Raw genomic sequence first — 25,899 nt, forward strand, 5'->3', positions numbered from 1 at the left:
TTTTTTATCATCATCATCAGACCCTCTCATCGCGGGACCTGCTTATACGGCTTCTATATTTTAATAACCATTAGGATGTTTTAATATTTCGACATTAATTCAATGAATTATTTAGAAATGAAGTTTAGAAATGATTTGATATATAGGCTATGATTTAATTTATGTGTATATTTAAAAGAAAAATATGCCATAAATATTATTTTAATATTAAGTAGCGTGATGTTGTCGTGGCTTTGGGGCGCTGTTGTAGCTACTGTAGAGAGGTGTGAGCCACCACGTCTCCACCCCCATTGTATAAGCTTATGTATTTAGAAAATAGCCTTTACATTTGGATTTAGTGCGTTTGAAAGTTCTTGCTTTCAGCGTTATATTTCCAGCTTGATATTTTAAACAAAAATGGACGGTAAGATAGAGGTGCCACCAGAAGAGGCAACACGTCGCCTTCCTCAAAAGAAACAGACTCTTGATGATGCTTATGCTGCGCCGGCAAATTTTTTAGAGATTGATGTCCTTAATCCAATTACCCATGGTTTAGCAGGAAAGAGGTATACCGATTATGAAGTAAGAATGCGCGTAAGTATCAGTGGCTTTAATAATTAGTAATTATTGATAAACCGCTGCTAAATGATTTCTACAGGAAATAGTATATTACTGAAAAATGCGACTAATATTAATTTTTGATGTCATTCACCCATATTATATTATATTATATATATAAACTTGTATGAAATTTCATAAAACTTTTTTTTTTGGTATGTTATATAACGTGTACAAAATTCATAAATCCTCTTTTCTTGGTATCTGTTTGGTCATGAAGAAAAATCGGTATTGTTGTACATTTTACAAAATTGATTTCGGTATAATATAATAAACTCTAAATAATTAACAAATTTATGAATTTTTCTTCCCCCAGATGTTTGATAAGTCATTTAATGTGTGATAAGTATTACACTTCTTAAGATGTGTTTGCATAAACGTTTTTATAAATATATATATATATTGAATTTCGCAAACTCGGTTGGCTTGTCCTGTTAACTGCAATGACACACCCACCTAATACTTGGAAGTTGATTACAACTATATTCTTCTGATTGCCTGCAACTTGTCACGATTCTTTTTAAATAAAGTATCGTACTAGTATCCTATAAAATATACAGATAATATTAAAGTATTATATTTTTATAAGTTTCTTATAAAATATTAAAGTAATAATAATGTACAATGTTATCTGGATGTTGAGAGCCCCATGATGTCACTTTGGATCAACAATTATTGGTGGTGCAAAGGTCACCTGAATCATTGGCAATAGATTCACAAATATTTCAGAATCCAAGCTTCTTGAGCATGTATGAGACAGTTCAGCCTTTTAGAAATTTTAATATTTAAAAAAATAATAATAAAACTGAGTGCATATTCAGTAGGTTAGTAATGATTTGCCAGTTTCTTAGTTCATAAAATTCTTTGTCCAGAATAGCAACAAAACAAGTTTCAAAATGTTTATTGACCTCATTTCCCCTCCTTTTTTGTTAAAGTTTACAACAACAACAAGATAGCCATTATCACATTTTCATGTGGAAAAGAACTAGTAGCGGAAATGATAAACTGCTTTAATGATTGATAAGTTTACTAAGAGCCAAAACTTTTTTAATTTCATAATACTTCTATAATGGAAACGTTTGGTGTCACATTGGCACCAAATTTACACAAGTATATTTGGTGCCAACCAAAATGTATTTGTATTGTAGGCTTGTAACCTTTGGTGAATGAGATTTACATAATAAATAAATACAAAAAAAAAATAAAAATTTGAACTTAATAATGCCATAAGCATTTGTAGAGCTTTGTAAAGAAACTGTGTGGCAGCAATCACCAGATTAGCTCCAACAAAGTATTGAAGAGGTGACATTCATGAAAAAACTTGCATTAAAGAAAACAAAACAAAACATTGATATCTTTTGTTTTTACTGAAATTTTAATGTTTTTTTTTTTTTTTTAACTGACTGAAATTTGAAATCGCAGTTGTGGTATAAAATGCATTTTGACACTTAAAACAATTTAATTTGTATAACTGCATTGCTAATATGATGAAGTTCTGAACATAAGACTATTTCAAAAATGAAGCTTAATGCACAGAAGCATACCATGTGGTCTGATTAATTATACATTTTACTAGCAAGCTTTTAATTGTTTACAATGCAGTTTGAAATTGTCTGTTTTTTTTAAAGATTCTGTTTCTATTCTTTTTGTAAGAACTATCATAACATCACGGATGAATTTATTATTATTATCCGAGACCTCCAGGGAGTTGAGCACTCATCGAGGGAGGCTGTAAATTACCCAATCCAGCTATCATACCTATCCTTGAATTCATTCACACTAGATGCACACACTACCCGTAAGGGCAAATTACTCCACTCAGTCACTGCTCTCTGGGAGCAGTGCTAGCTCTTACCTAGCTCTTAGCCCTTTCTTGACTGCAAATAAATTTAACTTCCATGGATGCCCTCGTGTTCTCTCCCCACCTTCCATATAACAAAAAATTTCATCAGTTGAAATGCTATAACACCCATTCAAAAGTTTATAGACCTCTATCATATCCCCACTCTTTCTCCTGTTAACTAGAGTCTGTAATCCACATACTTGCAATCTGTCCTCATAATCTAAATCCCATAATCTGGATGTAATCTCTGTAACTCTTCTTTGCACCCTTACCACACTTGGATTACTGTGCACAGATTTGGTCTCCTGGTTTCCAAGGGGAGACCAAATCTGTGCACAGTAATCCAAGTGTGGTCTTATCAAGGATTTATAAAGAGGCAAAATTACTTTCTTACCCTTATGTCAAGGCTTGCTTCAACATAGCAGATTATCCTCTGAGTTGTATTTGCAACTTTTTGCTATGTGACCTTTGAACTTTAAATTCTTATTCGCCAATACACCAAGATCCCTTGCCTCTTCAGTTTCTAGTAGCATAATCCCACTAATATAATATGCTGCTGGAACTCTAATCATGCCAAAGTGCATAACTTTACACTTACTAACATTAAACTGATAGCCATTTTCATTTGCCCAGATTTCCAGTCTATTCAAATTATTTTGTAATTGCTGAATATCAGTAGCATCCCTGATTGCCCTGCCTATCTTCGCATCATCAGCAAACGATTGCAAATCTGATGATAGACCCTACTTGATGTCATTAATGTATAGATTGAACAATAATGGCCCAAGGACTAAACTCTGAGGTACACCACTGGTTACCTTAAATCTGGCAGATTCACACCCACTGTATACCACTTTTTGATATCTTTGCACCCTTCACAACGTCAGCCATCCCCTAATCCAAGTCAATAGATTATGTTCCAATCCCATATTATCCAGTTTACACAACAGCCTATCATGTGGTATCCTATCAAATGCCTTAGAAAAATCCAACATTATCATAGTGTATCCATTTCCTTTATTCAACTCGGCCGTAACATTGTTATAAAATATGAGCAAATTGCTAAAATATGTTTAGTATATTTATATTATTCAAAGAACTATTATTCAATATTATTATTCAAAGAACATACAGACAAATTGGCCTTCAGAAAACATGCAGTTTACAGGCAAATACTGTTGTTGGTGATTATGGGCTGTAGATAGCATTGATGGTGGTGTTGTAGTAGAAGCATTAAGTAGTAGTGGAGAGGGTGAGATGTATTTAGCAAAGTAGAGTGCCCTCCCATGATGAGTCCTTGGACTCCCTGGAGGTGTCATGGAATAATAATAATAATACAGTATCAAATAGTAGTACTTTTATAGAACTCTGTGAGAGTGTAACAAGTTTTATGAACAATCCTTTTTTGACTTGATATGCTCTCAACTTAATTTTGTTTCACTGTTATAATCAATTATCAAATCAATTTTGATTTTGAATTCAATATTTATTAGCAACCTCAAATAATTCCATCAAGCCATGTGGAATTTTACTTATAAAAAATCAAATTAAAGAAAAAAAAATTGAACCACATTTTGTTCATCCTAAATCCCAAATTTTATTGAATTTCTGTTCAGCCAGAGAAAAGTTATGTCATTTTAGCATGATTAGCCCCTTTATATACCACTGCAAGTGATATAAAGAGTATATAAAGAGGCATGATTAGCCTCTTTATATACCACTGCAAGTGATCCAGAACAAAAATTGGGAATGACTCAATTTTTGTACGTATTGTAGATACAAAATTTGAATCAAATTTATTTAATCAGTGTTCCAGAATAATATACGTACTGACAATCAAAATATCTTAATACATGAAATCACATGGTATCCAGCCATTCGTTACTAACTGCTTGCATTGATCAGCTAGTAAATGGGAACTTGTAGCTGATCATTAGTGATAATTTGCAATGGTAACTGCAGTACAAGCAGATTGCTGAATTACTATGAGTTATTGTATTTGCACTTAAATCATTTTATGAATTAAACAAGGACCCTAATACTGGACCCCAAGTATCCTACTCCTGACTGTCTGGTTCTTAAACTCACTTCTAAGTATTACTTCCTGATGTCTCCTCTGCCTGCTAACCAATTTTCTATCCATCTCATGTGGGTGCTTGAAATCTTGCTACTATGATTCGTTCATTGACTGGTTTGTAACCAAACAGTGCCTCTCTAGCTCTTTTGCTAAGAAAGACACCAACTCCTGCTTCATTCTTGGTGTCATGTGCTGACCATATGACTATGCATCCATTTATCTCTCTTGACGTCCATCGCATCTCTGCTAGTCCTAGTATATCACATTGATATCTCTTTATTTCCTCACGAAGCAGTTCTAGTTTTTCTGACATCCAAAGTGTTCGTACATTCCATGTTCCTACTGATAACAGTTCTGTTAGTTTCCGGTATCCCACTTTTCGATCCAATCCCAATTGTTCTATTGGTATCGATGACCTTGTTCATCCGGATGACGTCAGAGCCAGCATGTTTTATCTATTGATCGTATAAGCATCAGATAACAGTCGTGTTTTTCTTTGTCAGAGTATTGACACTCATCTGACCAACCTTCCTTTATCCAGGCTTGGGACTGGCACGAGACCCCTAAGGATCCATGGCAGAGGTCATCATACCATGACTTAAATACATTCACTATCTCCATACTTTCAGGCACTACTTTCCAGCCACCACTCTGTGCAAAAAAAAACTACTCTCATTCCTTCCTTACATTCTCCTTATCCAGCTTCCAGGGATGGGCTCTTGTTCTCCTATCTCCACCATTCTGTGAAAAATCTCATGCACCAGTTAATCCAGTAATTACCCCTTACCAAGCTGTATTGATCATGTTCTTCCCTGTTCTTCCTTCCTCTATCCATCAAACTGTGCACCTCCTCAATTTTTTCTCTTACTAAACATTCTCTGAACCCTTTTCAACATCTCTTCATCCTTTTGAAAACCATGTGACTATATCTGCACAGTAATCTATATGCAGTCCGACTAATACTTTATACAACAGAATCATAACCTTCTTTTTGCCAACTTCATATACATCACTGCAGTAATCCACTTTGCCCCTCACAATTTTAGCAAATGTCTGAAATTTCAGGTCCCTATTCACCATCACACTGTCCACCATTCGTTGCTACTTATTTTAATATATCCCAACCAATCTTATACTCTGCATTTTTTGCTTCCCAAACTTTATGGTTTGTTGCATTGAACTAGTAACTCACTCATTTGCCGATTGATCCAGTCTGTTAAAGTCCTCTTGCAAGGATACATTTGCTCTATTACTACTTATAGTTCTTCTCAACTTCATATCATCTGCAAACAACTATCACTGTTCAAGCTCTTCTCAATATCATTCACATAAAAAACAGACCTTTGACACATGTATGGGGTTGTGATATCCCCAGTGGTGAGCTATAAGGGGCTCGCAAGAGCCCTTTGTTAAATTTTTCTCAAATTTGCGAGCCTCTTGTTTACTTTTTATTTTTTCAAAAAAAAAATTTTTTTTTTGAAACATATTAAGCGACAAACTCATACGGTAACCTAACAAAAATTAGTCTATTCGGCAGTGTGTAGATTATTTGGAATTATTGTTTTAACTCCTCTATAACGAATGCACCCAAGTTTGAAAATAAAATAAGCACATGCGCTATCTTTATTCTTCTCCCTTCTGGTAGCCAATCAATTAATAAAAGTTTTTGTGTGAAATATGGCTTTTTTTTTTTTTTTGCTCAACAATGCAAGCCCTTTGTTAAAATTTCCATAGCTCACCACTGGATATCCCCTATACACAACTGATACCTATTAGGCAGTCTCCAATCCACACTAATCTATTATCCAACCATCTGTTCCAGTTTAATTATGAAGTTGTCATGTGGCGCTATCAGACTTTTTTTTTACAAAATCTAAATATACCACTGTACACTGCTTGGAAAGAAGTCAACAGACACCATAGTGTGAGGAACAAACAGCCATTGCTGCTCTCCTGAATATAATTGCAGTACTTATTTAGATTACTAAATCATAGTCAGCCAGTTATAGTGATGCTCTAGAATGAAATAAAATTATCAAATACGAAAGTCCTGTTTTACACATCAATCCCAAAATGTTTGTCTATTCTTCAAGAATTAAAATTTTCCTTTGCTAGTTGTTTGCACATGGATGTTTTAGTTTTTGACGCACTTATTATTTTAAGTGAAGTTATAACAAATTTTACAGTTCTGGAACATCACACTCTTCAAAATTCTTTTACAAACAGTTCTTTAAACCCTGATCTCCATACATAACATTCTTAAAAGGAGAATGTTATGGAACCAAAACCCAGTCTTATTTTGTGAAAATTAATCATTTATATATAAGAAAATGAGGATAGGCAATAGAACAAGCGCCTGATGTATTTCTGCATTCTCCTCAAAGAAAGTGGAAATCACCCACCATAATATGCAATGATTAACTAGAGTGAGGATGGCAATTTACTAAGGAAGAGTTTGCCGGACTCAATGAAATGCTCTGAAAAGATCAACAGAAACAGATTTCTCCAAAACTTTTGATAGCAGGGGGGGTCATTACTAATTTGGATAGGACTGAGATGAGGGTGAGTTGGTAGTTGGATGCCAGACCTGTCTCCCTTTTCTAGAATAGGCTGAATATAGACTTGCTTCCATGAATTGGTAAAGAGATATGGAACGGTTAGTTCTGGAGAAGCATAACCTTTGGGTGCAGTTGGAGAGATAACATCGGGACAAGGCATATCTTGATTGAATTTTCTGATGAAAGGCCATATGATGCACTGTTTATGTTATAGTAAAAGGTGATCTAGCCTGGTCATCTGCACTGGAGTTGGAGAATGATACCAGGAGGTTAGCTTTATATCTAGGTGTAACATGAGAGAGGGGTGGAAGCACAGGAAAGCAGAAGTTAGTTCCTTACAAAGGCCATCGGTCCTTTGCAAGGAACTAAGAGGCATTACTGCTATTTGGACAGGTGAATTTTCTACTGCTGGTCCTTCCAAAAAAAAGATTTGTTGATAGTTGCTTTGCATTTGTTGCAAAGCAACAAATTCAAAATGAAAATTTCAGAATGAAAATTCTTTTATCAAATTTTCATAAGTTGGAATTACTTATCACGTATATAACAACTTGCATGTTTTTCTCAGTAACTGAGTGGTTACAAGTATTACTTGGTATGAAGGGTAGTTAAAAAAAAAAAAAAAAAAAAAACTAGAAATAATAATAATAATTATTATTATTACTTGATACCTCCAGGGAGCCCAAAGACTCATCGAGGGAGGGTACATACTCTACAACTCTGTCTCCACCACTCATTCCACCAACTACAATTAATCCCAACTACACCAACACCATGATAAATTTTGTTTTCTTTTTCTAAATAACTATTATCATCAGTCAGTGACTGAGGTGGTGGAAAACTGGAACTGTAGAAGGCTGTTACAGTATGGTTCGTTCTTCCTGAACTTTTCAAGTGATGACTGGATGCTGGCCTATTTTCTCTTCACATATCTCATGATATCATCCATCCTTCTTGCGAACCACACAATATTGATTTATCTTCTGAAATCATGCCATTCTTCATGCAGTGTCGTAGAATCCAAATGTCATCTCTGTGATAACATGTTGTGACTTCTGGTTCTTGAGAAATCTCAGCCCGAGTGGCATTTACAAACTTCATAAGGTCTTTGTTTGGATACTTTTGTAAACATCAGCTACAATGTTGCCATCTGTTTCACTTATTTGGTTAGCATATCCACTGAGCATATTCAAATCCCATCGTGGGCAGTTTGTGGTGGTCTTTAGGTGGGAGATGATTTTCATCATCGGTCTCAGACCAGACATGCCTGTTTTTTTGGCATTCTGAAGTGGCTTGAAAAAGTTCCATATTTGTTCTCTAGAGCAGAGTTTCAACTATTTCAAAAAATTTAATATAAATACATGAGCCTGTGTAGCTCCGTGGATGTGGTGTTTGCACACCACAGTGCTTGGCTGACAAAGGAAGCCTTGATTTCGAGTCTAGTCGGCGACTGGAGGAATTTTTCTAAGCCTTTTTTCGACCAGTTCCCGAGTTAGTCGATCTCTGGCAAGCGGGTTTTTTCACCCGGAAACTCTGGTTTTTCGTCCCATAAAACTCGAGAAAATCGACTGTAGAACCCACATTATTTCAGACATTAAATACGAGTGTAAGGGACTACGAGATGGCGGCACTTGTTGAGCCGTCACTCTTCACTGCACGCCGCTTAATTAGTGATAGCCTTGGGCAAGCTATCTCTGATTGGATACCAGTGGAGATTGAACTGCCCACTCAGTCTCCAAAAGTTAGATAGGGCTAAAAATGGCCTCGTCAACTCCCTATATATATATATATATATGGGAATAAAAAGGTGTTAGCTGATTTTGATTTTTTTTAATATAAATACAAAAAAAAAAAAAAAAATCTTAACCCACCCACGGTATGAATGTATTTATAGGTTTACAAAAGCCTTTCATGGGTGAGAGTCACATAAATAAGTTTGTGGGAGTGTTAACAGATGGTAGTATGTGTTTAATAGGGTAACATAATTCTTCTGTTACAAAACAGAAGAATTATGTTTTTTATTTTAGGAAACCCAACGTAAAAAAATTTCCATTTTTTTTACGTTGGGTTTCCTAAGTTATGAAGTGCCTGTAAATAATTTTTGTTCCTTTTGTGTTCATACCATAAAGCACAATTAAGCATAAAAACATTTCTCCTCATGTGAATAAATTTCTCAACTGATGTTTTAAATTTAATTCTGATTATAATTGAGATGTCTAATAAGATGTTTTATGCCTGCTATCTTTTTTGAATAACTTCACACATATAAGAGAACTAAATATAATTTATTACTGTTATTTATTTCACTCAATATGTCATAAGCATCTTTCATTTCAGAAGACAAAACTGATAACGCAAATTCTGAATACAAGAATGAGTCGTAAAGCATGCATATAATATCATATCTCAGTGTCAGTTGTCCAGTAGGAGGAAATGTAAAAATTATAAACAGTCAATAGCAGTCACTTTCCTACTATCTCCATATGAGATCAGCTAACTTATCTTCAGTCGAAAAAGCCCATATAAAAATTCTTCACAACGAGAATCAAACTCTGGCTCTTTTTTAATCAATGAGTGCAATGTCCTTCCAGTTGTATTTGTGGTGGCACTTAGAATAAATTATTTTTGAAGTATTCATTTTTACTAATTAGTTGGATTCACCTGCTTGGTTAGCTTAGTGGCTATGTGCTTCACAACCATATGCCTGGGGAAAGGAGTGTCCTAGGTTCAATTCCCATTAACGATGTGAGGAGCTCGAGGATCTTCCTCAGCCATAGCCAAGGTAGCTGGTCTTGGGCATGGACAGCAGTCTCCCTCCCCCCCCCCAGTTTTTCTGGGGGTTTTCATCCCGTAAACAGGCAAACCGACCCCGTGAACACACAGACTACAATCATAGGATACCTCCAGGAATAAGGAGTAACCAACCTATTCCGTAAGATTTTGGTTTCAAATGCCTACATGGTAAAAAGTGTAGATCTACGCGTGAGCGTAAATTAGTATAGAGTTGGATTCATTAATTAGAATAAACGTCTTTTTTGGTTCCTTCATGGAAAGAAATACAGTATATGCAATTATTAGTGTATGACTGATAGCTATTAATTTGGTATTAATACAAGTTTTAATGATGTATTTTTACAATAAAAATTTATTATAAACATAATTTGACAAAAATTTTTCCATACATGTCTGTATTGGGCCAACTGGAATGCCTGTGTGATATAGAAAAACCAAGCATTAATTTTTTTTCTATTTTGATTCTGAATTCAAATTGTTAAACAGCATTCTATTTTTTATAACATTTCCTTTTTTACACATAATGATGGACTAAACAGAGCTGAAACTGAGTATAATCACAAATATTTTTTCTTTTAAAATTGCTGTAACTGTTAAAATGATTGGTGTTATAAGTTAGGGTTGCCAGAATTTTGAAAACCAAATATGGGACACGGATGTCTAAAAGAAAGATGATGCTTTATGCCATAGTTATTTCGGCAACAATAACTAACTTTTCATTCATTGCTTGTGTTTGGTTTTACAAAATAAGTACCAATACTTTTCGAACTGGAACTCAAATTGCTCAATTTGTGTTTCTGAGTGTTAATGTGTTGTTGTAATAGCCGATCGTCTCCCATGTGGAATACTAAATGTTTATCTACAGATTTTGCATTCAATTTCATCGTTATGTTTTCCTTTTGCAATAAAATTCCATTCTTTCGAATAATCATCGTTAAAAATTCACTTTCGTTTTGGCATTGTTAAGGGCTTAAGGAAAGAAATTTAATATTATACAAAAGTAAAATTTAATTTACTTTTGTATAATTAATTTACCTTTAATTATATATCTTATGTGTTGAGACTTAAGTGCTGTGAAAAATTCATGTTAGAGGTTTAATGGAATATTGACAACACTGAGAAAGGATTAAAACTCATTTTAATACTTCCAATATTTCATCTCTGTCACAGAGACATCTTCGGGGATTACAAAAACCTTTTGTAACAACACACAAATACAATACAAAGTGAAACTAAAGTCCTATCTAGGTGGTGTGCCCTCTGTGGGCATTTGCAGGTGGCCTGGGATGTAAAGAGGGATCTCTGATAATTAAAGTTTCCCAAATTTTGGGAAGTTTAATGCAACCGCATTTGTTTAAATTAGGTTGATTCCTGAGTGCAGATGTGGATTCAAAGAATAGTCTTTCTTTTTTGAATATACTATGGTGGAGCATGGTAGTTTTTTTTTCAGGAGATCCTGTGGGATGTATCCAAAACGTGGTCTGCAAGGCCAGATTGACCATAATTGTGTTTGCCCTTTCAACCGAACTCATATACAACACCTTCCTTTCCAACGGCTATAATGACTACAGAATTAAAAAAATAATCAAGTCCTTCCCCATTCCCTGACCATCTCTTCAGAAGGACTTCAGAAATGCCATCACTATTCCTTACATCCTTGGTACTTCAGAAAAAATAGCCAGATCGTTAAAAAAGTACAACCTCCATACAGCTTTTAAGCCTCACCGTAAACTTGCTACCCTTATCCGCTCCACTAAAGACCAGCTCCTTCCTCTTTCGGTGCCTAGTGTATATAGAGTACCTTGTTCCTGTAAACTTGCCTACTTCGGACAAACAGACAGGTCAGTGTCCATCCGGTTAGAAGAGCACAGTTCTTACATCTGCAAACACAATTATGGTCAATCTGGCCTTGCAGACCAATGTTAGGATACATCCCACAGGATCTCCTGAAAAAAACTACCATGCCTCACCATGGTAAAATTCAAAAAAGAAAGACTATTCTTTGAATCTGCATCTGCACTAAGGAATCAACCTAATTTAAACAAATACGGTTGCATTAAACTTCCCAAAATTTGGGAAACTTTAATTATCAGAGATCCCTCTTTACATCCCAGGCCACCTGAAATGCCCATAGAGGGCACACCACCGAGATAGGACTTTAGTTTCACCTTGTATTGTATTTGTGTGTGTGTGTGTGTGTGTGTGTGTTGTTACAAAAAGTTTTTGTAATTCCCGAAGATGTCTCTGTGACGGAGACGAAATATTGGAAGTATTAAAATTAGTTTTAATACTTTCTCAGTGCTGTTAATATTCCATTAAACCTTCTAACATGAATATATCTTATGTATTAACCAAATATCGCACATTCAAAAAAGGCTATATTATTTTTTAATAATTGTCGAAATAACATCCATGTACTGTACCGATACCACACCTCACAATGTCCAAATAAGAACTGTTTGAAAATAAGCAAATGCAATATATCTGTGCAGAATGATAAATAAAATGCTTGCCTGATGTCTGGCAAGCCTATTATAAGTATGACCAGGTGAAACGAGATTTGCAATTTTCATTGCAAATCTCTTATGTCTAGTTTAGTTTCCCTTTGAAATCGTAATTTATTTTTTTGCCATTTTTTAGTGCTTTCACAATCACTGTTTCCATTTAAGGTATATTTAAGATAAAAAAAAAAAAATTTAACTGTATACTTACATATACTGTTATATTTTTTTACCATCGAAATGTGCACACTGTTAACATGTGGCATATGTTCAGCAACATAGCAACAAATTCTGCATTTATAAATATGTATTGTTCACATCTTGAAAGTTTCATAAGTAGAGGTCTCCCTGCATTAATCAGCAGCATTATAACTATTGCTTTAGTGTGGTTACCTGGTTTTTGAAGAAATTGTGTCAGGAATGAGATTTAAGAAAGTTAATCTTACTTCAAAGATACCTCTTCCTCACTACTCTATTTACTTCTTTTTTTTGCTGAAAAATCACTAAACTGCTACTATTGGTGATAGTACAAAAGGTAGCATACACGGATATGTACTACAATGGATATCTAATCATGCCGAAGTGGATGACTTTACATTTACTGACATTGAACTGATAGCCATTTTCACAAGCCCACATTTCTAGCCTATTCAGATCATTCTGTAAGTACTGCATATCAGCAGCACTCCTGATTACCCTACCTATCTTTGCATCATTAGCAAATAGCTGTATGTCATTTGTCAAATCCTTTCCAATATCATTAATGTATAGATTGAATAACAATGGATCAAGGACTGATCCTTCAGGCATACCACTGGTTACCTTGAATCTTGTAGATTCACATCCCTCATATACAACTTCTTGAAATCTGTCAGTCAGCCATCCTCTTATCCATGCCAATAGTTTATAATCCAATCTCATATTCTCCAATTTATGCAACAGTCTTCCATGTTGTCTTCTGTCTAAAACATCATGGTGTATCCATTCTCCTTGTCTAACTCAGTGGTAACATTATTACAGAATGTAAGCAAGTTGCTAAAACATAGCATTCCCTTAGTAAACCCTTGCTGCTCATTGTAGAGATTCTGTCAACCCATTTCTGAATACAAGCCCTAACCAACTTTTCCAAAATTTTCACCACCACTACTCCTGATTTACTGATTGGTTAATAGTTGGATACAATGGGATTACCATACATTCTTTCCACTCCTATGGAATCTTCCCTTTTCTGAGGCTCATATTATATAGCCTTGTCAAAGGAATAGCCAGTTCAGCTGAACACTTTTTTATCACCCATGCTGATATTCCATCGATTCCTATAGCAGAATTCTGCTTATTCAGTTTGTGCAACAGCTCTAGTACTTCCACATCATACACATCGGTTTCTTCATTCAGTGAAGAGGTAGCAGTGAGTTCTGTTGCTTATACCAGGTTGATAGCTTAGCAAAATGGCTGCTCGTTAGTTGAAGAATCACTTCATCAGTCACCCACATACCATCTGCATTCAGTAGTTATTCTTTCAAATTCATTCCTTCTTTTACTTGCAGCATAATGATAAAATTCTCTTGGGTTGTGTTTAACTTGCAAAACCAGTTTCTTTTCATACTCAGACTTAGCTTTCTGAACAACACTTGACTCATCTGACCTGCTGCTTATAATTTTCGTAACTGACATGATCCTTATGCACATGTATTCTTTGCTCATCTTTTTCTTATGAATCTCTTGCTTAATTAGATTATGCATCCATTTCAGCATGTAATTCTCTGAATGGAACATTCATAAACTTAGCCGCTTCCCAATTGAGTACCGCATGATTGCTGTCACCAACTGGAGCAGAATAGTTAAATCTTTAACTGAAACCCCTTTCTGACACTGTAATCAGATCTAACACTCTTTAACACCAGGAGTTCCTTCTGTCACATGCTGTTTGAGGATTTGCTTGATTATTTCAACAAAGTTTATTAATGAAATAATTTTTCAAAATATTTTATGTATTTAATGTAACTTAAGAGATAGATGTAGTTATTGCACTGTTACTGATCATAATGAATCATTCTATAATTCTCATTTGAATTTTTAAACATACATTATTTTAGTAATGCATAATTAATTCTGCTTCACATCGGATTTTCTTTTGGTTCATAGACTAATCTTCCAGTGTTTAAGATGAAGGAATCTAGTGTCCGAAGGCGTTATAGTGATTTTGAATGGTTAAGAAATGAATTGGAAAGAGATAGCAAGGTAATTATTTGGATACATAAGATCATTGTAACTATTAGAAAATCTTTTGCTGTAATTTATGTTTAAAGAAATAATATTAACTGTTTTACTTGCATTCCTTTCTGTATGTATAATATTTCATTACTTCATTGGTTAAAAATTTGAGGGGGTTTCAAATCCTTTCAAGATACAATGATCCTTTCTAGATATTTTTGAATCCAAGTTTTTTTGGCACCTTGAGAGATCATGCTGGCACACACAAGCATGCAATGACCTTAGTTGCCTTGTGGGAATATAAGTTGTAATGATGTAAGTAGTGCTTGTCATTATATCTTAAGCTACTGTTACACATAATATTCATATATAGGGCTCCAGAAATACAACTTAATTAAATCTACTAGCCAGGAAAAAAGTTTACTTGCCCAAGCAATTGGTCTACTTTATATAAATATTGTTATAAGTGATGCTAAAAATAAGCCAAATTGTGACAAACAAAATACTTTAATTCTCCATTATAATTACATGTAATTATACAGAAATGTTTTCTTTTAAGGTGGGTTTAAAATAGATGCCACAACAAAGCTCATCACAACTCCATGTTTGCTCTCTTTTGTTCAATACGAAAGGTGAGTCTATATAAATTATCCAAAAACATTTAACAGGGAAGATTATTAAAAAAATTCAAGAAAACAAAGTAGGTAGCACTATGTGGAGCCACACTTTTTACAATACACTGTCACATGATTCAATCTTTGACTTGTCTTTGCGAGATTTTTTTTAAAATAACAGTATTACAAAGAATCTTGTGTAAAATTTTCATGCATTTAATTACACTAATTCATATTGTGAGCTGTATAAGTCAGCTTAGGACAGTGGTTCCCAAACTGTGCACCACAACACCCCAGGTCACTGTGAAATATTTTCACTGAAATGACGCTTAGCCCATGTGGTTTTAGAATCAGACCATTAGTGTGATACGATGATAGGAAGGGCAGCTAGCAGAAACTGTACAAACTGTTTTACCTTTGTTAGGTAGGCCTATGTTCTGACTTTGGGCACCATGAAAAAATCCTGATACACTAAGGGCATTGAACTGAAAAAGTTTGGGAACTACTGTCTTAGGAGACAATACTATATTACAACTGTCCACCTATTTAAGGATAAAGGTGTTCAAAGAATGATACACACACACTGCAGTATTTAATTAGATTGCCAATTTTAATTGTTTATAATTATCAGTTTATCTTGTTGATGAAATTATATTGTAAAAAAAGTAAAATATTTTAAAGAATGAACTGTTCATTACATGTTGTGTATTTGTTTAATATTCAACTAAATGAATGCATTGATTTGATTAATTGTTGGAAATTATAACTGCAGTTTAATTTGAAATTATATTCATTCTCAACTTCCATAGATTCCTTGTCATTTCCCTGTCTTCCATAAAATGAAAAATTTCATCTATTCGTATCCTCTGACACTTTCAGAAATTTGTAGGACTCTGTCATATCACTTCTCTCTATCCTGTTTGCTAGTGTCTACTGTCAGCACAATCTCAATCTGTCCTCAAAATCTACATTCCACAATCCATCCCAATATCATAATTAACACATTCTCTGCTGCATATTCTCCACTGTATCTGCATCAACTCAAACCAGGAGACCAGATCTGGACACTAGTCCAAGTGAGGTCGCATACAGAGGTGGCAGGGTTTTTCCTCTGAGAAACTCTAGTTTTTCATCTCACGAAGCAGGCAAACCAGCCATTAGAACACATGCAATTGACAGACATACTAACACAAGCTTCATAGCCCGATTGGCTGTAAATCCAAATAAAACAAACCAAGTGAGCTTATGTGAAGATCTTGTAGAGGTAAAATGGCTTCCTTGTCCTTACATGTCAGTGTTCATTTTAGCATTGCAGTTTTTCTCTAGTTTTATTTGCAAACAACTTTTCTGAATTTATTGAGCTGTTGCAAGGACTCACAGCAGTTTGATTAAATTCGGCTTCATATCTCTCGCAAGATTTCACCACTACACAATTGATGTTTGGATAATCTGTCTTGTGTGATGACTCATTTAGCATCCATCCAGCCAATTTGGGGATGCATATCCACACATGATCTTGTTAGACTACCTCTCACCAGATAGCTTCAAACACACTGCTCCATGAAAAATTGTTATTAACATTGTAATCATAGCTGTCTACTTTACTGGGCTCAAATCATTTGCTATCATTAGCAGCACTCTTTCTCCTCTCCCATCTTGTCAACCCTTCCTAAAAATACTGTATCCTTTACACTTGATACCAGTTAGTATATCTACCTCTTAGAGCCTTTGAAACAGTCTTCATCCCATGTTTTCCTGCAGCGCATCTTTAGACTTTCAAAAACAATGCTGGTAAATTTCTTTTCTCCACTTTCTGCCCATCTGCAGTACTAACATATTATAGATTAAGCAGCCTCATGTGATTATCATTTAAAAATATGATCTAGACTATTGTGTGGATATCCTACTGAGGTGACAGTTTCCGTGATATCTGCATGTTCCAGTATTTTCATCGGTGCAAGCTGTCTCTGAAATATTGGGTTCCATTTATGGTGTACCTAATTAACTGATTGCTCAATATACACATATTGAAAGCATTAGACATCCCTTCTTTTAGAATGAAACATATGATACATACTGATGGTGTATATCTTCATAGAGAAGAACTGGTCATGTGTAATGAAGCAAAAAGGGTGTACCTTTAGAGTTGATAGTGGCTTATCTGTTAACTGATGGAAATGAGGGTGCTGTCCCGTCCAAGAAATGCGCTAGCTCTAGGAAACTTGTATCAAGGCTTCTTGGAAGGGTGGATAAGAAAGGATAAGCTAGAAGTTCAGTTTACAAGCATTAAGGTTAGTGGTAAGATACTACATAAAGAGCTGCACATAACCAAGTGCTGACTGTGCTAATCTGCAGACTTTACTGATATGAAGAACATTTCTTCTGTAGAGTTGGCTGTCTGTAATATAGTGATAAATCATGGTATACCCTCATCTGATGGATCAGTGTTGGTGTGGCAAATACTACCTGAATATCATTCTGGTTACAAAGTTTTGGCAATAGAGAAGTAATGAGTAAAAGCTTTTGCATATATGTACTTTGATTAGAAGGATGAATATTAACAGATATGCAAACACTCCCAAATAATGCAATATGTTTATACATTGTAATGCTTTTACTTGAACAGTCATGTCCTATTCAGCTCAAGAATGCATTGTCATACTGCACTTGAAACATGATTTGAGGAAAATGGTATGGAAAAACTTGACTGGCCTGCACTTAATTTCAATCTCGGCCTGTTAGAATACAGGTAACTCATTGTACAAGGGGCTCGCAATCTCAAGAATTGGTGTGTGTGACAAAAATGTGTAAAACGGAAGGTTTATAAAATGGAATGATAGCAATTGCATTCCAAAATGAGCAAGATTTTGATCTTTTCAAGATTAATTTAAATGAAAATGTATCTTTTTTTTTTTTTCATACATAGTTTCACTATTAAAGTAGTTCTTTATTTTCAAGATTATTGTGTAACCACATCTTCTTTAGTTGGCCTGCCTGATGGCTCATAGGAAATTGAAGGCTGCTTTTCAAGAGTCTCAGTGGCAACCTGACTTGCAGGTTTCAGTTCCTGATTCAACTTCAGTGTGTAACCTTCTGCTATTTTTGTTTTAAAGAGATTATGAAATTCTTCAGTGGCAACGTGATCTGCGCTTTTAGTCTCACCAGTAACGTTAAGATTGTGGAAGGCATATATACTGCTATACGAGCCTTCCACATACATATGTGGAAGGCTCATATAGCAGTCAAATATTGGTTGCTTTTCAACTTTTCTTGAATCCTCAATTTTTTGCCTTTTCTTGTAACATTCTCAGATAAATTCATGTTCTGATGTTTGATCCAAAAAATCCAAAAAATATTGAAACCAGTAAACCACAACCCTTCACAACAAGGATTACTCTAAATCCATCACCATTCTCTACATTCGAGGCACCTCGGAAAAAATTGCCAAAATCTTAAAAAAAACATAACTTGACCTCTTGTTACAGACCATATAGAAAATTGGCATCCCTTATCTGCTCTACTAAAGACCAACCACTTCCCCTAGACCTATCTGGTGTATACCAGGTCCCTTGCAGCTGTAAGCTGTGTCCTACTTTGGCCAAACAGGCAGGACAGCGAATATCAGAATTTCAGAACACAAGGACTATATCTGTTTTCACCAGTATAGCCACTCTGGTCTTGCTGACCATGCTCTGGATACATGCCACAGAATGCGGTGGAAGAAAGCCACAATAATACACCGTAGCAAGTTTGAATTTGAAAGACTTTTCATGGAATCGGCCTCAGTCCTAAGAAACATGCCAAACCTGAACAAATTTGGGAGGCTTACATCAGGAGACCTTCAGCACAATGGCCAAGAATACCTATAGCCTGCTAGGGGCACCATCAGGACTTTTAGGAAAACCATAGCTTCCTTGCTTCGTTCTCATTTACTGTGTTTAGTGCCTGCATGCATGTGTCTTTATTGTAAATTCCTTTGAAGATGGCAACGTGACATTGCCGAAATATTGGAAATATATTAAAGTTTAATTTAATGTATATTCATTGTATGCTGTAATTTCCTTAAGTTATTTAGTAAGCATGTACAACCAACGTTTAAGCCTGTCTGTGAGAAAAAGCAGTACAAGAACTGGTGTTTATTATTATTACTACCACCTCCCCATATTACAGAGAGGTCACAAAACATAATTAGCACTTATAATTAATATTAATACTTCATGAAGAAGACGTTTTTCATTGCATAAACATTACACCACATTGGCGTTAATAGCCCAGGTGTGCAGTGGTGAATATTAACACCTTTTGAGTCCTTTGAACAGATGTATAGATTACTGAGCGGGTCTAATTCTTTAGTGTTCCAATGGTTTTAAACCACCCAGGAGGCAGGGCAAGATATGCACTGAAACAATAGCACTTAGAAATTAGTGGTTGTGATTGGTTATTCTGTCAACCAATCCAATTGAATGTTGTCATTCATCATGAATTGCTATTTTTGTTTACTGAGTTTCATCTGTTTTGCGTGCATGAAGCGTGAACGTATTTAGAACACTAATAGACATATATTTTTAATATATAATTCTCTATATATAATTTACCTTTTTTCTCCATATTTACAATGGAGAAATAATGTTCCATTTTCTGCCAGAGCTTTTTCAGATTATGTGACTAGACAAAGGAGGTAAGCCTCATCCTCCTCTTCCAAATTTACACTTTTAATTCATATATGGAATTCTCCTTTATTGTTTTCTAATATATCTTAAAACAATTACATTGTCCTCCACTCTATCCAGATTTGATTACAATTAATTGCATTAGACCAATTAAGATGAGTACTGATGTGCTATGCACTCATAAAACTTTTATACATCGATGATAATAATGAAAAAATACCATGATATGGTCAAATTGACATAAATTTTGTACCATGGGTTGCATAAGCCACACAACAGCACACCTAATCGAAATGGGCATATGACACCACTGGTAACCACATCTTCTTTAACTGGCATACAGAAGTTGAAGGCTGCCCCCCCCTCCTCCTCCCCTTTTTTTCTCTCCAAGAATCGCAATAGAAACTTGACTTGCAATTTTCAACTTATTATAACCTCTTGGTGTGCAACATCTATCTTCACTTTGAAGAGAAATTCATGAAATATTTTGGTGACAACATGATCTGCAGCTTCAACAGTCATGCTGATATTGTGGAATGCATAGTGACGCTTATAGTGGTCGAACCACCCACAACTTGCAGCAGAAAGATGTCAGTTGCTTTCATCTCTTTGTTGGATCTTCATACATATATTTTTGCCTTCTCTTGTATAACCGCCCCACACAAAGGCATGTAGCCAGCATCCTTTCCATTTTCTCAGTTGTATGACATTAATTTTGTTACTTTCGTCAGGTTGACTGAGATTCCTGGATGACTGAGCACTCTCACAAAATGTATCAGCATTATAACTGTGGAATCAGCAAGCCCCGTGACCCTTTGAATGTCAATGCTGCATTCACCTCTATCAAACTGATTCAGAAATTCCAACTTCACTTTGAAAGAACGGAACTTCCTGATCCTTTTCTTCACTTGGTTTTTATTCTCATTCTTCTTTTTCACTCTTGTGTTCCTTTTTCTCTTGCCATATATATATATATATTTGTAAAAGGGTACAGAAGTCATTTACAAATAAGGGCAATACCACATAGACCAATAAGGTAGTAAGAGCACAAAGTGGACACTGAGCACAGCAACCAAGGCACATACATGCAAACTTCCACATCTTGAATAGGAAATATCAATAGCCCTTAAGTACTGTAATAATGAAATCATGTGTATTCAAAAATGTGAATAACAGAATCATGTATAATGAGTTACCTGAATCAGGAAGGTTTTTCTAAAAAAACAAAAATAGATTAATGAAAGATGAGGAGTTGGTTGAACTCTTTATAGAAGTTGACAAGTGGATGCTTGTGTTTTTATATGTTAGAGGAAAGCAGAGAAATGATATTGGCCACTTCAGTGGAGCATGAAGGCACCTATTAAAACATAATGCAGAAACTAAGTGTGAGAGAGCGGGAGGGAGGGAGAGGGTCATTTAAGTGGATTACTCTTCTGTATGTAATTGAGAATTCTTAGGTTTTGGGTGCACCCCAAATGTAAACAATCTAAGATTGGGAATATTTTGGGTTTATGAGGGTAGGATTTAAGCAGAAATAGTGCGTTGAACAAAAAAAAAAATATATCAAGTTTTTTTAGTTCTGAGACTCTGTGTTTATGCCATGCTAGATGTGAACATCGATCCAAGAAGAAAACAGATCTTGACTGAAGGTTTGAACATTATTAAAAGTAGGGACAAGTGAAGTAAGATCTTTTTTGAGAAATAAGACAGATATATTTTGATAGCATGGAAAGCCACTTGATCTTCTTTAAAAATAAGAAATATTTTAAACTTCCCCTCTTTCGAGAATAATGACATGAGATGATGGCTTTTGATGGCTGATTTTTTTTTTTTTTTTAGACTGAATAGTCTTATTTTGTTGGGTAGATGTCATGTAAGTATAACAGCTTGTGTAGGTGATACATGATGGGTTAATTCTGTAGCACTAATTTTTAGCAGACTGAGGATTTTTCTTCTGTCCTTTGAGCAGATCAAAGGAGACATCTTGTGAGCAGTTCATGGTATAGTAAGTAATTTGCCTTTGTTTAGAGTTGGGGAAACGACTGATGCCCAAAAATAAGAGAAGTCTCTAGCTTTAGTGAGGGACCCAGAAGGCTTGACTGCTTTGAGGCCAAATAGGAAAAGTTTTCAGTATTTGACCCTTATACAGTCTGTTTGAGATTTTTCTTACTGTTTTGTACTGTAATATAGGTTGAGTGAGAAGCTGCAGTTTGACCTATGCATATTGAATGTATGATGAATTTTATTTTGGATTGAGGTAGTTGTTTGCATTGGAGTTGGGGAATGAAAGTCCTCATTCCAGTAAGGATTTTCAGTTATTTGGTCTGAGAAAAGGAAACATGGATCCAGGAAATGGCTGACTCAAAATAAAACTAAACTTACATTTAGTAGAAGGTAAATATAATTAAATAACTAAACCTGATTGGATCCAAAGCATTCCAAATGAAACTTGATAGAATCATTTGTGCACTTATTCAGAGATTGCTTTACATATAATTATCAGTATTCCAGACTGTTTTTTTTTTTTATCAGGCCTTTTTTAAATTTGTGTAACTTCTTTTTTCTTAACTTCCATGGGACTATATAGTATTGTCGTATTTAGCATATATATCTTGTTCATCCTCAGGCAGTAAGTACAATCACAAATGCTTTTCCAGAGAACAGTGTTCTTTAATTCTTCATAAATAAAATTTATCAAAGTAGAGCTGTTGTTCATTTGTTTCGGACTAATTCTATCACTTGCTTAAGAGAAAATAATTCGTCAATATATTACTAGCATCCTTGAGAATGGAAATGTTCCATTTCAATGTTTTTTTGAACCTGGTAATAGAATTACTATTAATTTGTTTCACAATATCAATTCATCAGGTCAAAGTATTCACCTTGTTGAAATTCCACTTTGGAATTGCCCATTCACACATTGTCAGATTTTACAGAAAGTTCCAAAAACAAAATTTTCTCTGGTCTTTTTTCTCAAACTTTTCCTCTCATTTCTCTAGTTACCAGAGCAATGTTTTCTCTGTCCAGCTGAGTTTCCCAGGAATCTCCTTGCTGTGCTTTGTAACATGCAAAGGCAACTGTTAAAAATTCTTAATTATAAATTGATTTTTACACTTCTGTTCATTTCATAATAAAAATACCTATCAAACATGGGCAAAAACTTTATTAATATGGATACCTCTAAGTAAATTATTTATTATAAGCTTAGTCTTGATATTTAGTTTTGAATTTTAAAAAATTCTGCAAATATAAAAAAGGTTTAAATGACTTAAAGAGTATCTCTTTATGAAGATTGTAGTGCCACCTTTACCTGGGAAAGCATGGAAGAGGCAGCTACCTTTAAGAGGTGATGATGGTTTATTTGATGAAGAATTCATAGAAGATAGGAGAAAAGGCCTGGAAATTTTTGTGAACAAGTATGAATTTAAACATTTGATGGTTTTATTTTTTACCATTATGTGCATGCTTTTTAAATAAGATCATGCAAATTGTGTGATTTTTAAAACAGTTATATGCTGGTTTCATAAATTTTCAAAATTTAGATTGTTTAAAATTTTGCCCAAACTAAAACTACATTAATGCTGAACATTTGGTTTAACAATCCCATTCAAGTGCCATCTCCTATCTAGGGGAGGTTGACTACCATGATGTGGCTCATGGTTAACTACAGGTGTTACGACGTGGTGAGGACCCTCTCTCTTCCACATAATGTCGCAAGTATTCATGGCTGTAGATCCATGTGTGTGTGTTCATGGGGGTCAGTTTGCCTGTTTTGACAGATGAAAATCCTGATTGGTTGAAAAATCCCCCCCCCCCCCCAAAAAAAAAAAATACCACCTCAATATGAGACATGCTAACTCACCTTTAGTTGAAAGAGACCAGATAAAGGTTCTTCACATCATGGACGGGAATCGAACCCAAGTCTTTCTTACCAAAAGGCTTAATCTATACTGACTGAGCTACAGAGGCTCTGGTTTAACAATACTGTCAAGTAATTTTCATGAAGTTATCAGGTACTTCAGTTAATTTATAAACCTAACTTTTGGAATCCTAATAAGACTGACTTGGTGTTTTTTTAGCATCTGGTCACTATGCTGTGGACTTCTAATTTTGCTGTTACTTTTCTCAATTTACAATGAACAATTTCAGAACTTGAAAAATAATTGATATTTTAGACTTTTCTGTTAACAGGAAAAGTGTATTGAATGTTATCAAATATGAATGTATACCAATTTGTAATCCATATACTTGTCAAGAAATTGTATTCTTGTTTAATCCTCTTTGCCATGTGTCAGCAAACAGTTTGCACCAGAAATATCTTTGACTAGGCTATTTATTTATAGAAGTGGATGATACACATTAATTGCATTTAGTATCCCCGTAATGCAAAGCACACTTCCTTTCAGAAGTGTGTATATTGTTATGCATTATGGGGAGGATCACTACCCAGACTGGTTTCAATCTTTGAGGTCTCAAAGTAGAGTTCTTCTTTGAGAGTCTTCTGGTTATGGGAGCCATAACCAGAAGACACCAATCTGCAAGCGTGCTTTGCATTATGGGATATGAATGGCAATTGGTGTGAAGTCATCAGCCTCTATATATGCGTAGCCTAGTCGTGAAGATACTACATGCACAAATTTTGTTTGTTTACATATGAATAAACTTTGGAAACATCTGAACAGTTAACACTATAAATTCAAGATTTGTCTATCTTAGAATCATATTTAGGATGGTACATCAAAAAGCTTATTAAAATATTTGATGCTAACCAGAAAAGGACAAGTGCTTAATAGATAATCCATCTCACACAGAAATGTTCTTATCATTCACATACGTTCCATTGCTGTCTTTGACTCTCAACTAGCCAATCATTCTTTCCATATTTAAATTCTTTGTTCATCCTGATATATATTGAAGTGCTCTCTTTATAGTACATCTGGAAGAATGCCTTTAAACAACCATGTTTATATTGAAAAGTCAATTTAAATCCCATATATAGGATGTTAGGAGTATTTATGGGGGGGGGGGGATCAACTGAAAGTTGTCCATTATGTAGAGATTCAGGATTTTTTTCAAACTGATCTTAGCTGCTTTAGCATATACTTAAAATTGAACAGCTAGTGATGCAAATGAAATATTTCACTGACAGTGAAGTATAATTGTAAAATCTGGTCTTAATTTCCAGATGATGATGATTCTGAATAATTTGCTATACTTTCTACAATATTTCTTATTTGACTTTTCTTGTTTAACTAATAATTTGGCTTTGAATACATGTTTCTTTGTGAATATTTCTGTTGGAATTTCTCCTTTATCCATTGTTGAAAAACAGGTATTGCAAAATACCTTGAAGTTTTAGGATATTAGTTTGAATCACCAGATTATTTTCTTAGTAATGTCTTCATTGAATTTGGGTGAAAATTATCATCCGTTCTCTATGGATTTTTGTTAATTGCCAAAAATTGTTGTATTCTAAATCTTGAATTCTTATTTCAGAGTGGCTGGACATCCCTTGGCCCAAAATGAACGCTGCCTACATATGTTTCTACAGGATCCATCTATTGACAAAAACTACGTTCCAGGAAAAATTCGCAACACCTGAACATCTGCAGTTTTACCTAATGTGTATCTTGTGATTATGCACAGTGACATTATGTACTACCATGGCATGTCATCATGAAAGAAGCAGAACAAGTCTCATTTCTTGAGCTGTAATTACATCCTCATATTTTCTGAGTGTTTCATTGCAAACAATGCCTACTGGATGGAGCTTAGCTCCTAACCTTCAGAATTTTGCACATAGATTATGCGCAGATCTGCTATTACAGTAAAGAAATAATAATCATGTAAAATGTTTCAAGGGAGAATTGTTATGTTTATTTAACAACAGCCATATAATATATAAATGTTATCTGTTAGCTTTTTTTTTTCTAATATATATATATATATATATAATATATATTGTTTCATATGTACCTGTAACATTTACAATGGGATAACATTCCAATAAATCCAGAAAATTGAACAGCTCAGCA

General features: G+C 34.7%; 1 protein-coding gene across 1 annotated transcript; it reads left to right on the plus strand.

Moving 5' to 3' along the window:
- The first annotated feature begins 248 nt into the window (after positions 1-248).
- Positions 249-25,899, plus strand: LOC150096163 (sorting nexin-12-like). Its single transcript, XM_090409133.1, has 4 exons — positions 249-573; positions 14,512-14,607; positions 23,156-23,280; positions 25,361-25,899. Exons 1-4 carry the CDS (start codon positions 397-399, stop codon positions 25,464-25,466), a joined length of 504 nt encoding a protein of 167 aa, XP_090265259.1. The 5' UTR covers positions 249-396; the 3' UTR covers positions 25,467-25,899.

This window comes from Typopeltis vanoorti, chromosome 19 (assembly GCF_054136105.1).
Source record: "Typopeltis vanoorti isolate ZY-2024b chromosome 19, IOZ_Tvanoo_1.0, whole genome shotgun sequence".
NCBI classification, from domain to species: Eukaryota; Metazoa; Arthropoda; class Arachnida; order Uropygi; family Thelyphonidae; genus Typopeltis; species Typopeltis vanoorti.